Consider the following 15,197-nt stretch of genomic DNA (forward strand, 5'->3'; position numbering starts at 1 on the left):
TAAATGTATTCGATTCAATCACAATCACCAATGTTGAACAAGAACTGCTATATAAATTATCTCGTTTTGTATATACTCACAACTCTAGAACAAGCACCATCTCGCTGGGCATCTCGTAGACCTCATGCAGGTTGATCACTCGATGGCAGGATGATGCCTGCTCCAGAACAGCGATCTCGTGAATGATCTCTGCTCTGCAGTCCTGGCCCTTTCTTCTCTTCCTCATGAACTTGGCAGCATATTCTCGACCAGTGCTCCTCTCAACACACTTCTTCACCACTGCAAACTTCCCCCTGAGTGTAAGGAGGTGTCAGAGATATGAAGTGCATTTCAGTTAGTCAAGCGAGACACACAGACCTCTCACTGCATATTCTGTGTACAGCACAGGATGGACAAATATATTCTGAAAAGTAAAAATGGGGAAGCAACTACATATACCAAAGAATCTAATGGATAATTAGAAATACTGTAATTTTAAACTCTACTCTTCATGCTGGTGTATTAAACAAAGCAAAAACACTATAAGACCAGCTGGTAAAGACAGTTTCTTTTGCATTACATTAGCCACTGTAGATTACACAAGACTCTTTATTCAAATAATTATTTCATACCACTGAAAGAAGAGCTAGAGGGTGGTTAAAAGTGTATTAAGTGGGGGTGCCTGATTTTATAAGGATGCCACACTTGCTATCCTCAAGACTGAACGTGCCTTTGTCCTGCTTGCATTTTTAAGCAATGAAATCATTACCTGCCCAAGTCCTCGCTTTCTCCCCTCACAATCAAGTACCCACTTTGTGGTGGATGACCCACTTTTGGACAGGATGTTTAAATGGTAAGACTCTCACACAGACAGTGGTTGTTGCCTGGGGTAAACCTTTTATATTTCGAGATGACGTCCTCCTGCTGAGAATTATTATGCTCTTAGCATCCTCACTGAATTTTTTTTTTCAGTATGTTTATACCAGCCACAATAAAGTGTGTCTCAATGTCACCGAGAAAAAAAAGTAATTACTGAAAAAACACCTTACCAACACAATGAGCCATTCATAATATAGTCAATTTAAAACATCTCAGTGTGAGAAACTGACCTTTCTACTGCAATGCTGTTGATTTAACCTTGTGATAGGCTTGGTGTTCTGTTCAAAAAAAAAAAAAAAAGAATTCCTTTGAACTGGAAGGTGACGTTGGAAGAAAGCTGTCCCCAGACAAATCCCTACTTAAGCAAGCAGTGATTTACAATGCAGCAAGTTGGACTCGTACGCACGATCAACACTTTCTGAACGATTCTGTGCGTGCATGACCGTGAACACACTACCCTGCTCGATTCTGCACTTTCAAAGCATGACTAATGCTCTTCCTCAGAGACACGTGGGTTAGTGATGTGATAGCTTTTCTTCTTTTAACCACACTGGCTTTCAAATATGCAAGCAAAAGAAGCATGCAAGCATGTTCGCATGAGAGATCATGACCGGAGGAGTGATCAGCAGGGTGCATTTCCTACTCACAGTTGGATACTGTGTGAACCTGATAGTTCAGTCTTGTCTTTAATAGCAGAAATCCAAACCAGTACCAAAGACATCTGTATGTATTTGAAATCGCAGAAATCATGTTGCACTGACAACACAGCTTGTATCCAGTTGTTGGAAGGATAACAAGATATCTGGTGTTCCTGTTTAGAAGTTTACAAACAATATGGCAGTCATCCCGTTTGCCAGATGGTACAGTATATACAGAATCGCTCTATTTTTGTTGTATATTTAACAAACCTTTACAAAGAATGCCATTACCTCTATGTACACTTGATTTCTCAAATGCTATAACGATTTGTAACTGCAGTAATGTAGGAGCCTCTTCCTGTATTGTCTAACAAGTTTGGAGACACTTGCAAATGCATCATGGGCATTCCTCCAAGGGGAATAAATTCCCATATAATACTCTTACTATTAGACGTATAGTCTGTAAGGGCTTCTTTCATACAACTTGTGTACACAACATATCGAGAAGAATCTTTGTCTCTGTCAGTTTTAAGTAACAGAGTAGGTAGGTTCTATAAAGCACATATTATAGTTGATAGCAGCATTGGGCAAAATTTCAAATGGCTTCCTATTGTGACACTTTCCAGAATTACCAGATTAACTAAAAGCCTGAAATTTAATATTTAAATGGGAAATACACCGTGTCTATTAAATTGGTGAAAATGGCCAAATCAAATGAGTTTATTTTAAAGAACAAATCATTGATTACCTGTTCAAGTACCTAACTACTTAAATCACTAATCTTCACTATGTTATAGTATTAGCATGTTAGGGCAGCTGCTTTTTAGGTGGAAAGCCATCCCTTGTTCCCTCCTTCTCCCAGAAAGAAACGGCTGCTAACAGCACCCGTGAGATTCAAGGATTTGGGAGTGGGCTTCAGGGCCCACAGGAAGCATCCCCCAATTTTTCAGCCCCATTCTGTCTGCCTCACGTACAGATTTACTACATACAGCTGCCACCGCTGTCCTCTTTGAAACTTTGGAAGGTGGAAGGAAGAGAAATAAATGTCTGATAAATGTGATAAATTGCATTGCGGTACACTTTCCTAGAGTACTGTTGACACATCTGCAATATTGCTTTGCCAAATTTCCCATCCCTCTTCCTAAACTGTTAATGATTTCTCATACCTAATGTAAAGGTTTAAACTGTGCTTCCAATCACCCAGTAAACACCTTATTGCACTATAAGACAGTTTATAATGAACTAATATTATGAGAGTTTGGTTGGTTTTGAAAGGTTTATCTGCATAATCGAAAAAAGCAGAGAATTTTCCAGGGTTATTTTTGTCTGTCTGTCTTTGATCATTCCACTAAAAACACACTTTTTCAATTCATTAAAGTCATTAGTACAATTCAAATCAATTCAAGTCCATTTTTAACTGTTTAGCAATTTTAACATTAGATATTGTTGCAAAGCAGCTTTCCAAATCGATTTAAATGACCAGTCACAAAAGCTTATAACCATATACAATTATATATACACATAGAAATATATATACACATAGAAAACATTAATTCATTCATTCATTCATTTTCTATCGCTTATCCGAACTTCTCGGGTCATGGGGAGCCTGTGCCTATCTCAGGCGTCACTGGGAATCAAGGCAGGATACACCCTGGATGGAGTGCCAACCCATCGCAGGGCACACACACACTCATATTCACTCACGCAATCATACACTACAGACAATTTTCCAGAGATGCCAATCAACCTACCATGCATGTCTTTGGACCGGGGAGGAAACCGGAGTACCCGGAGGAAACCTCTGAGGCACGGGGAGAACATGCAAACTCCACATACACAACATGCCGCCCCCCCCCCCCCCCCAGAAAACAGAATTATATCAATTTGAAGATTTCACCTTTAATTGGTTATTGTGATCCAAACAGTCAAAAAAAAAACCCCAAAAAAACGCTGGCTTATTCTACACTAATTCCACTATGGCACCCAGGGTCATACATTAGAGATTTTACAGCTGTAAGTCTACCTTGATCCCACCTCAACATACAATCTAAGAAGACCAATACTAATCATGCTGATTTAGGTCCAAGTGTCTCAGGAGCTCTATCACCTCTTCCGTTCAGTTGAATATCTAACAGGGTTTTATTGACCTTGACTGCACGGTTACAGCATGCCTTAGCTCCTATAGTAGTGTGCAAATATGACCCCTGCTGCTAAAGACTGGCTGCTTAAAAAAAGGAATGCCAAGTCTGAATGTAATAAAGGAGCGTCTCTAATCCTCTTACATAAAAGCAGCTAGTCCAGAAGTTTGCAGCTAATCAGGCATGGCCACTGCTACACAGACTTCCTTGCTCAACCATGAGGAGAAATTGGGCTTTGAGGTGAAATGCTTCATATGTCTTTTTGTCCTTAGGCTAGCCTTAGTCCATTTAGTACAAAAAAAAAAATGCTTCCTGAAAATCATAAGAAGATGATGTTTGCAAGAATGGATGATGCCCAGAACAAGCATCTTATGGCTATTGTGCTCAGAGTATTCATTTTTTCCTACATAATCTTGTCTTTTCCCACCAATTCCCAACTACCAGCCAGTTCTCCCCATCACAAGACAACCACTGAATGATTTATCGTGACAAATAAGTGTAGTAATTTTCATAATGATTATTTTCAACATGCGTTATGTAAAAACCAAACAAAATGAAATGGGCATAAAACTGACATAGAAACATCCAGTTACCTCACAGATGAATGACTGGCTAATAACTTCAGGACTTTTTGCAGAGGACACAAACACGGTGTGTAACATTATAAACTTATTTATAATGATTATAATTGGTATTAATGCACTTAACCAGCTTATTCTCCAAACATCATTACTCTATGTTAGCCTGCATATAAGAGCTTAGTCAATTAGGCTCATGCTACAAGCCAGTGGCCTGACACAGACAACATCCTGAAAAAGATTTATGTGTGCAGCTTAAGGCTCACAGAAAGACCGCGGTCAACACAGGCAATTCTAATCAGGAAAGTTACAGCAATATACAAAGAATGCAAAGTTATCCTTGAAATGCATTGTTTCATACAGGTAGACAGGTAGTATTGTAACACTTGTAAACTCTACCACTGACAGACCTCAAACAACTAATAGCAATTAGGACAGAAGGCTTCTGATGGCTTTCAAATAAACACAAGAGCACTGACTCCTTCTCTTAAGTAAAGGGGATCAATAGTAGGGTTAAAAGCAAGCTAGCAAGCTTTAAGGATGCATACAGATGGACTCAATAAGACTGGAGCTTGGCAAAGAGCCTTTGGCAGGGACATGTTAGAGACATGACGTCAGGGCGGTGACATTCTGACACTAACCAGCTGAAGGACTCTCATTCACACTTACTAGAGAAAATCTGTTCGACAATGCAAAAACAGTCTAAAAGATATTGTACAGTGTCTGTTCGATGACATGACTCTGTGATTAACCACAAGGATCATCAGGGAAGACTGTGCCCTGCAAATCCTAACAGGATTGTTGTTAGTTTACTAGTTTGCAAAAGATCTTCATCCAGTCATATAGCTTACAGATCGAGCTGGCCTGAGACCAGGTCTGGACACGGGAAAAAATCTTAGAATGACTTTTTAGATAACGGAGTCACCTTAATAAACTTAGGTTGTCTCCAAATTAATACGAAATGCACCACTCATTCAATAAATTTTTTTTATTAATTATTATAAAGAGATGGACATTTCCTATATTTCCTTTTCCTGAATACATTTAGTGTCACCAGGGATCACTCCTTATCAACAGGTTCTCAACTGAGCTTGAAAAATGGCTTCGGGCTATATATATATATATATATATATATATATATATATATATATATATATATATATATATATATATATATATATATATACTACCACCTTGAGAATTAAGATTTAAGATTAATTATGATCAATCTAATACTTATAAAATAATATGCCTAGTCCACATAACGACATAGTTTTTCTTCAAGCAGGCCATAATGTGTTAGTTTACTGAATTTTATTTGCAGTTTTTCCAACAATCTTTTTTCTTAAATGGTAGCTAGTTCTTTTCATAGCGCTTATTTGATTTATTCAAAATAATCCTCTTTACTCACAATTTTGAAAAGTGAGCTAGACAGAAAAGGTTCTTTGCATGCATGTGCATATATAAATGATAATACTAATAATAAAATTCCAGTAATCAGAATTAAAGGAATGATTAAAAGGAGAATGCAGTGTTCACCCCATTATAGCTGCATGTTCTTGGGTAAATAGAAAACAAGTTTGCTTGAGTACACTCAAGCCTAGCCTATCAGAAAAAGTGCTGCTGTTTGGGAGATAGGTAGTAACTACAGCCACTTTGACAGAAGCATTTAAAAACAAACAAACAAACAAACAAATAAATAAATAAATAAGCAAGCTTTCCTTTTTAAAATGTCTTCCAGTGAGAGAGGGAAAAGCTCCCGGACTGAAACCAGAGGCCTGTTTACACTATGTCTATGACAAAAGGAATTAATGAACTCTGACATGGGACCTCAACATGGAGAAAGAGGCACCTATTCACACAGTCTCCTGGCACACAGGCAGACATTTTCTAAATACTTTGGGAACGTGCATTACCTCATCTGCGTCACGGAGCAAAGGTTTTCAGATGTATCTGTGTCCTTTCAGCATCTTTCTTGTTTCGATACATGGCAGTAATAATGCCAAAAAAAACAGACCACTGTAGATTCAGTCTGAGATGAACTCCACTGGCTTCCTTCACAGGCAAATACATGGGATTTGACTTAGGAAATGATGGAAAACCATTATACCAAACAGGATTTCATATCATATCTAGTTTTATATTTGCTAGCATAATGCATCGCATCAAGAGAAAATAAAGACGCTATCAAGACTCAAGTCATATCTTTACTTAAGATGTGATAAAAGAACACCACAGCTCACTTCTGACATGATTATGATTTAAAGTTGTAAACACAAAGTGCTATTTTATCAGGAGAAAATATGGATTTTATATAGGTAGCTCTTTCATTGTTCTTAGTCTGTATTAATGTGCTTAACTAGCCTACCATCTTACCACATGTTATTACAATAATGTTATTTGGCACATTTTATCCTGGTCAATTAGGTTTCTGGGCAACCAAAATAGAACTGAGCAGGATGCATGAGCTTACACTTGCCCATTAAGCTAGCTAATGAATTTATCATTTGTCCACTCTGGGGAACTTTCCTTGCAAAGTAATCTTGCTCTTTTCAAACAAGCTTCAGATATCCATAGTTTAAAAACAAAAGTATGACTTTGGTGTGTACTTGAAGATTGGTTAAAGGTCATCTGACAACATAAACTGAATAAACATTCTGACAGCCTCCTCGGGTTCAGCATGCCGATCTCAGTGTGTAAACTATGGGCATCACAGCGTCTTTCTTAGACTTGTTGAGGAGAAAGCTTTTGCAGACTTGCTCACCAACAGGCCTCAATAACAAACTTAGCTTTCACATGGGGCACCCCCCCTTTCCCTCTCACCATTGCCATGGTGCTCCGCAGATGTTGCCATCGAAGCCTGAGACCCAAACAAAGTGAGAAGTGGAGAAATGATGTCATGGTATCCTGTCTCAGCTGTCACACTTGAGACAGATCCTTTCTGTAAGAATAGGAGATGGGAAAGAAGAAGGGGGGGCCTGTGGCGTAAGTGAAAAGGACCACACTACACACATCCGACAGGCCCTTAAACCCCATCCAGAGATGGAACTACACGCAGCGGCCTTGAGATTTACGGGGGGGGGAAGCATTTTCAGCTGATGACGTGCTACTTTAGCTGATGGCCAGACCAGAAGGAATACAGGCTGTAAACAAAGCCCTCCCAAATACCTATGAGGTGTCTGACCTTAATTAGAGATGACAGACTCTGTTTTATGAACAGCCACTGAAGGATCAGATGACCGCTGGTATGCTTTGTGAAAACATCAGAAATATTTAGCACATTTTAGCTAGGGAACTCAGTTCTGCTGTCAGGTTCTACGCAGAACTAATGAAGTTAGTGAATGAAGGTTCAACAGTCATGCAAAAGGTTTTATTTAAAGAGACTTTGTTGGATTTTCGTCACTGGAAGTGTTATAAACACAATGGGTGCATCTCAATCAACTCCCTAGGTCGTGAAACCAGTACATTGTGTACACAAGCTCACTACACATTGGGACACTAATTTCCATCTACATGATTATACAGTCCCTGATTTTAGGCTAGCTAGTGAATTTAAAAAAATTGCATTCACAGTTAAAATCTGGACTTAAACAAATAAAATTTGCTACCATAAGTAATCATTTAAGAGCAGTACTGTACTCAGCTCATTAGCACATATTTTGCACCTACTATAACATAAATCCTATGAATAACTATCTTGTTCATATTTACATTATTTAATTTTTATTCTTTTTCCCCCTTTCAGCTCTACCTCAGAACTGTACTGCAACCCTGTGTAATTTATTTAACTCGTGTTGAACTCCTGTTTAACTCTCTCTGCTGGGAACACATTTGTACATTTCTCTACATGTCATACTGTGTATGGTCCTGTATGTAACATAACTACGACAACGATTACAATTTCATAATAATTTCATTTACGCTGATAAGGTCTTCGTATATACCATGAAGCCTATCAACATTGGGATATAGTGGGATTTTTTTAGGGAGCAAAGGTTCAGAAGGATCAATCACTGGAAGGATTTTGCGATTAAGAGAGTCCTTAAAATGGCTGAATCCCTGATCAGTGCCCTGACTACTGAACTAAGGAGCTGACTGAGACCTGCCCAATGCCTTTTGTGCGCATTCGTTTTAGGACAGCTTATATTAACAACTGGCAGACGACCTGAATGAGTTCTATTGCAGGTTTGAAAAAGCCCAATTCTCACCTTCTGTAACCCCGACTCAGCCACACCTACAATTGTCAGCTGACCCTCCATCTTCACACGGCTCTTCAACACATCACTGGAGCTGTGTGAAGTCCCCTCATGCTTCAAAAGCTCCTCCATCATTCCCGTTCCAAGGAAACCCAAAATTACCGGACTTGATGACTACAGACCTGTGGCTCTAACATCTGTGGTCATGAAATCATTTGAAAGACTGGTTTTGACTTATCTGAAGGACATCACTGGACCCTCTGCAGTTTGCCTACATAGCAAACAGGTCTGTGAATGATGCAGTCAACATGGGACTGCATTATGTTTTGCAGCATCTGGACAGAGCAGGGACTTATGTGAGGATCCCGTTTGTGGACAGCTGAGGAATTTCAACCTGCCACAGGATCTTCTGAAACAGTTCTACTCTGCCATTATTGAATCCATCCTCTGCACCTCAATTACTGTTTGGTTCAGCTCAGCTACCAAATCTGACCTCAGAAGACTACAGAACGTAGTCCGGACAGCTGAGCGAACCATTGGCACAACTCTTCCCACTCTTCAAGACCTGTACTTCTCCAGAGTGAGCAAAAGGGCAAAGTCAATCACTCAGGACCCCTCACATCCAGCACACTCCCTCTTTGAACTGTTGCCATCTGGTCAACGCTTCAGAGCCTTGAGCACCAGAAAAACCAGACATACTGTAGGAACAGTTTCTTTCCTCAGGCAATCCAACTGATGAACAATTAACACACAACACTTCATTGCACATTTCACACTTGCACATTTGTACTATGTATACTTGAATTGCACATTTCATGCTTGCATACATCTGTGCATACAAATTGTCTATAATGTTTACTTCAATTTCACATTTCACAATTGCACATTTGTACATACAAATTGTATATATTGTATACTCCAATTGCACATTTTCACACTTGCACATACAAATTGCCTATATCCGTATATGTATATTTCAATTGCACATTTCACACCTGTACATGTGTACATACAATATTTGTCTACATTGTATATGTCTTTCTGCTACACTGTGGAGCTTCTGTCACTAAAACAAATTCCTCGCATGAGAAAACATGCCTGGCAATAAAGCTCTTTCTGATTCTTAATGTTAATAAATGATGACAGATAGTGTTTAAATTGCAGTTTTCAAACATTGTTACATAAAGTGGTCCTTAAAGACATATTAGGTAACATTAGTACGGTTCAGATGGTTCAGTGGTTACTACTCGCACACCTTTGGGATATTCAGCAGCAGGCTTTGAACTGATAGCATGTACAATAGTCTGTAATTAGCGTAAAAAAAAATACTCTGTGTTAAACTGACAAGTTGCTATTTAACAAGCAGAAAAACAAAGAAACAAAGAGCTTCGAAGAGAATTTTCTAGGGAACACAAGGATGCCGAAGCCTGCATTCTGTTGTTGCACGATCACTGACAATAATTTGAAAAACAAGTGCTTCAATTTGTTAATGGAAAAAAAAAGGACTAAGAAACAAACCCCACCCCGAGAGCTTGAGCAGTTTCCTTAAGGAGCTTCTATGTGCAAGGTGCCCTGTGATAAGACTTTCATGCCACTGCCTCCCCAGTGTTGCTCTGGATCCATTGGGACCTTGTCCAAGATAAAAGCAGATACTGAATTCGAATGAAATGTACAACTTAATTACATTTTTACATATTTTGATTCGGAATCAAACAAACCCAAAAACACAATCCATTACACAGCACTGAACATGAAGTAACCTCTGGAGAAAAGTGTCTAGTTTGGAATGACCCTACATATGGCTGCCGTAATCACTCCCATTTGGAAACACACTGCATGGACCGCGCCTACTGTATAGTCCTAACCAGATTCAGCTGTAATGAATTCTCTAAAGACATCTGGAATTAAATGGTGCAATTTACCAAAGCAAAATATGAACGGTTTGCATGAGGCATGTGCAAAGAAACGGAATCCAAAGAAATTTTGGAAATATCTGAATATTTAACTGCTGCTGATTTTTTGCACAAAATGATCACAGGCTTTACAACAACCCCGATAAACCACCATACTGCTGTGAACAGAATAATATGATGGTATCGATTGTAAATCGAGGAAGGATTATTTTCCACAGAATAAAGAAAACATTTATTGGCACAGAATTAAATCACACTGCAGCTAGATTTGATTCACTACACTGATAAGAATGGGCTGAATTTCTTCAAACAAACTGAGGAGTTAAGAAGCATATATGTCCATATAAAAACGCATTTCATTGCTAGAGTATGACTTTGCAATGGCTTCTATTCAAAGTGGTCGCAATGCCATCAAATGAAAAGCTGCTGTTTAAAGCAGTGTAGAGTGTAAGACCTTCAGAACATCAGATATGGCTTACTAAATGTTTGCACACAATGTTACACATCTTGTTTCACAAAGACCAGTTATCTAAGAGCAAATTAATTTGCGTCTATTCTCTAACAGTGCGTAATGTGTTTTTCGCGTTCCTACACCAGGAAAAGGCTTCATAAGCTAAGCTATTTGGCGAGGGACTGCACAACATTAGAGTAGTGATCTGACTGGGTGACTGGCTGTTTCCTGAGCAGTGGAATGCAGTGTGACAAGCCTACAATTATCCATATTTGTAAATCTTGAAACCACATGACCACTCTGATTTCACCTCATGGTTTATATATGGTGGGTTTTTAACTACAGATCAGAATGTTTCCAGTGGCATAGGCCAAAGACACTGCTAAAAAAAAATCCCCACAGAAAAATCACTGACAGAGTTTGGGGTGGACAAATCATAAATCCATTTGCTAGCCCACTGTCCACGTAAAAGCTCCAGTGTGCTTCCCATGGCCACGAATTTGTAGAAGCTGCCTATTATGCCAAGCTAGCTAGCTAGCTATTTTAGTGCTTTACAAAATACCTGGGTATATAACAAACATACAGAGGCACAAGCAAATGCATCGAGGTCAGAATTAAACTATTTTATTAAGGAGTTGATTTTCAGGGACAATTAGAATCCTTCCGTCTTTAATTATGTTATTTTCCATGGTCATCAAATGACCAGTGTGTATATATGCACACCCCACAGAACCATTTAACGATTAATATATAGCTTGAGTACGAGACCAAACCGGGCACTTTTCAGTAGTCTTTTTTTTTTTTTTTTTACAGTGGATTTGGAAATATCCTGATATTCCGGATATTACCAACAATTACTTCCAACAAAGCAGAATTGAAAAGTCTCCTTAACCCCAAATTCAGCATGTGATGTCACAGCAACATGACTTCTCACATCATCAGATTGCTTTACTTACTGTATAATCGGCCTAATATTAATACTTGTATAAACATATGTATTCAGTTCAAGTTTATTTGTATAGCGCTTTAAACAATTGACATCGTCTCAAAGCAGCTTTACAGAACAAACATAGAACCAAAGGTTATTATAAAGAATAATATAATACAAAATTCAAGATTAATATTAGATCCATTAAAATGTGTTTGTATTTATCCCCAATGAGGCAGTCTGAGGTGAGAAGAACCAGACTCAAAGGGAACCGATCCTGTGATTATAAATATACAGTCTGATAAATGTTGTATTGAAATATGTACACTAGTAATATTTCAGTATTGTCTTTAGATCAGTCAAAACACACATTTCTTTGTTTAATATATAACACACTATAAAGTTTAGAGGAGTTAAATTTACGTCACTCATGATGGATTTGGCTAACACAAGACAGACATAGAGACGTTCATGTTTGTCACTATACCCAACCCCCAACCGCTTTGTAGATGTAAAATAAAATAAATAAATAAATAAATAAAATCAAAGACATAATTACAAGCTCCAACTTCCCACTTCAAAGTTAACTTGAGTGCAGGATTAATTACCACATAAGGGGAGACTTGACTGTAGTCATTATCCTTTCCTAAGAAATGCTCATTGTGTTTGCACGCTCAACAAAAAGTCCGAAAAAGCCTCTGACTAACGTTTTGATTTTCAAGTCGTGTCATTATCTCCATTTCTTCTCTACATGTTTAAGGCGACCATGTTGTGCTAGAATGAGGGTTAACACAATAGCATAATGCTATTAAGAGGTGTTGTGTGTAGTGCGGGGGGGGGGCTGAAAGAGTCTTGTGGACTACAGTTACAGCACTGAGATGTTGTGTCAAACAGAAGCAAAAAAAATAAATAATACTTCTTTTGAAAGTCAGTAACATTTCATTTTTGTCCTCTGGTTCTTGAACGAGGGATGAAAAAAATATTAGCTGACCAACTAGGCAACTGCTTAAAAAAATCAAACAATAAGAGCCTAGTGATATTTCCACCCCGGATGGCCTACACTTTTAATTATTCTCTGTATTTGCAGTAATTGGTTAACTTTTCTACTTTGACATTAGTGCTCAGTAGGCAAACACTGGGTTGTATTGTATCACGCCTCATAGGCTCCAGGCTTGAAGGTGGTTTTAAAAAAAAACCTATGAAACCATAAATCTGTTTTGTTGAGCCTGAAAAGACTGCAAAAAAAGTAACAATTGACGTTCTTAACAACTTTGCACATGACTGATGGTTTTACAGTCTGACTGTAAATATGTCAATTAGCCTAATCCCACGGGTCAGTCGACAATCCAGACGGCCTAACATTTCCTCCCCACTCCACAGGGACCAGCCTAGTAGATCATTAAACCAGACTTTTTAGCACTATATACAGTACACCATTAAGGACTTTTGTTTTAAGCCAGCCCAAACATATTAAACATACCCACAGTGACAGATGTTTGACGTAGGTCTAGACATATTTATTGTTTTTTTGGCCTTTTTTGGCTTTCACAATAGAAAACAGTGGAGAACCTATCGTCTGCTCGATGTCTGCTCTTTTTTATTTGATATGCATACATAAGGTTGTACTGCAAACTTTTAGATATATTCAGTCCTAGAATGTTTTCTTTGTTAAAAAAATTAAAGATACAGATTCCTTTAGCAGACTCTGAAACCTCGACTTAAAGCTTTCAATTTAAAAAAAAAAAAGGCCAACCCAATACAGAAAACTGAATGATGGCAGAACTGTAAAGCCTGAAGAGAACCGCTAAGAGACTTCCAAAGTTTTATTCTTTGTCCTGCCCCCGTCCCAACCCTGTGCAAAAATCACAGACAATGATCTTGTTCTTGAATGAGTTTCAGCTGTGAAATTTGCATGTCTTGCACTCCCTTGCACTGACTGTGTCTTATAAGGCAGGCCGCAAGCAATGATACAGACGAGGACCATTAGGATGACTCGTGTGCCTCAAAGCCACAAACCATCTGAACAGTGGCCCTTCTTTTTCCCCATCACATGACAGAGCTCATATGCAATGCACGTGAGGATAATTCAGGGTTTCGCTGTTTCTGTGCGGTTAAGACACATCATCCGTAAGCTGTCAGAACATCACAAAGCAAAAACCACACTGTAAAATCTGCCTTACAGGATTTCATCAATCTCTAAACCGCTATAGTACCTTTCATCTGTACTAACTAATATTTCTAAAGGACACTTGTAACAGCATGCTACAGTAACAAATCTATTACCTTTACACTGTGTTGTTATTTCCATTGCCAGGTACGGTAACCAAGTAACAGTGTGAATTGGAATACTGGTTTTTCCAGGGTACTAATGGTACTCAGCAGGGATATACTGTTTGAGCTAGACAGAGTCAGCATTCACTTCCATCTCATTCTTTTTTTCTTCTAATTATCGGTTATTGTTATGAACTTTTTAATTAATCGGTTAATCAGAATCATTAATCTATGTTAAAAAATAATCTACTATAGTCTGGGGTCATATGGCATACAGCATATATTCCTGCTTTACGTCCACTTTTCCTGGGATAGGCTCCGGGTCCACCATGGACCTGACTAGGATTAAGCACTTACAGAAAGTGATTAGAAGATGTTCTAGTCATTTCTTTGTGAAATTAGTAAACAAAATAAATCCTATCCTTATTTTCACAGTAAAATACTGCTCCGATGACGTGAGCGGCTTAACTGTAACGGATCTTCAAAAATGGATCTTCGTCCTACAAACAGCTTAGAAATATCAAAGATTTGGACATGTATCAGAAATTCTGCTAAACACGTACAGCTCAGTGAGTTATTAAAGCTGTGTTAGACAGTCATATTGTCTATGAAAAAGATTTCACAATGCATAATGTTGAAAATTACGATATAGCGCAGGTGACAAGGTAAAAGGAAGGCAAACCAGGAAAGAAGCAAAGCCGGACGACGTTGTTAAACTTTGTCGACTTGCTCACCTGAGTGTGAAAACGGTTTTCACATTGCTCTCACTCTTCAACAACCTTCTCACTTGTTAAACATTTTAAAGCTTTGTTCAGGAAACTGTATATGGTTAATTACAGATCCTGCAGTTAGCATGCACAGTCATTTATGTTGTGAACTTTATGTTCTGCACTTTATATAACTATGAAAAACGGATCTGAAGAAAAATCATCCTCAGTCCAGTGTGTATGTATTACACAGAGCAGTAGTTCTGTGTCCATGAAGCAGAACCAAAGGGACCATGAGTTTTGAATTTCTGAATGACTATCAGAGTTATTATGACCATGTTGCGTGATGTCTGTGGGAATCCAGTAACATTTTTATGATATTCATTGGATAATAACTGACGAACAACAAAATATCACTGAACGCAATTCACACACAGATAGCGTGCCTGATATTTTTACGTTTGTTTGTATAATAATTGCACTAAGGGGTCCTTGAGTGTAAAAAAAAAAGCTTGA

At 38.3% G+C, this 15,197-nt stretch overlaps 1 protein-coding gene across 1 annotated transcript in view; it reads right to left on the bottom strand.

The window, feature by feature from the left end:
- stk17a (serine/threonine kinase 17a) overlaps positions 1–15,197 on the bottom strand; it is a 28,232-nt gene that overhangs the window by 12,112 nt on the left and 923 nt on the right. The window contains exon 2 of the mRNA XM_027148781.2: positions 81–293. Within this exon, the coding sequence (XP_027004582.2) occupies positions 81–293 (213 nt within the window). The remainder of the gene's footprint in view (positions 1–80; positions 294–15,197) is intronic.

The sequence above is a fragment of the Tachysurus fulvidraco genome, chromosome 3 (genome assembly GCF_022655615.1).
Source record: "Tachysurus fulvidraco isolate hzauxx_2018 chromosome 3, HZAU_PFXX_2.0, whole genome shotgun sequence".
Taxonomy (NCBI): domain Eukaryota; kingdom Metazoa; phylum Chordata; class Actinopteri; order Siluriformes; family Bagridae; genus Tachysurus; species Tachysurus fulvidraco.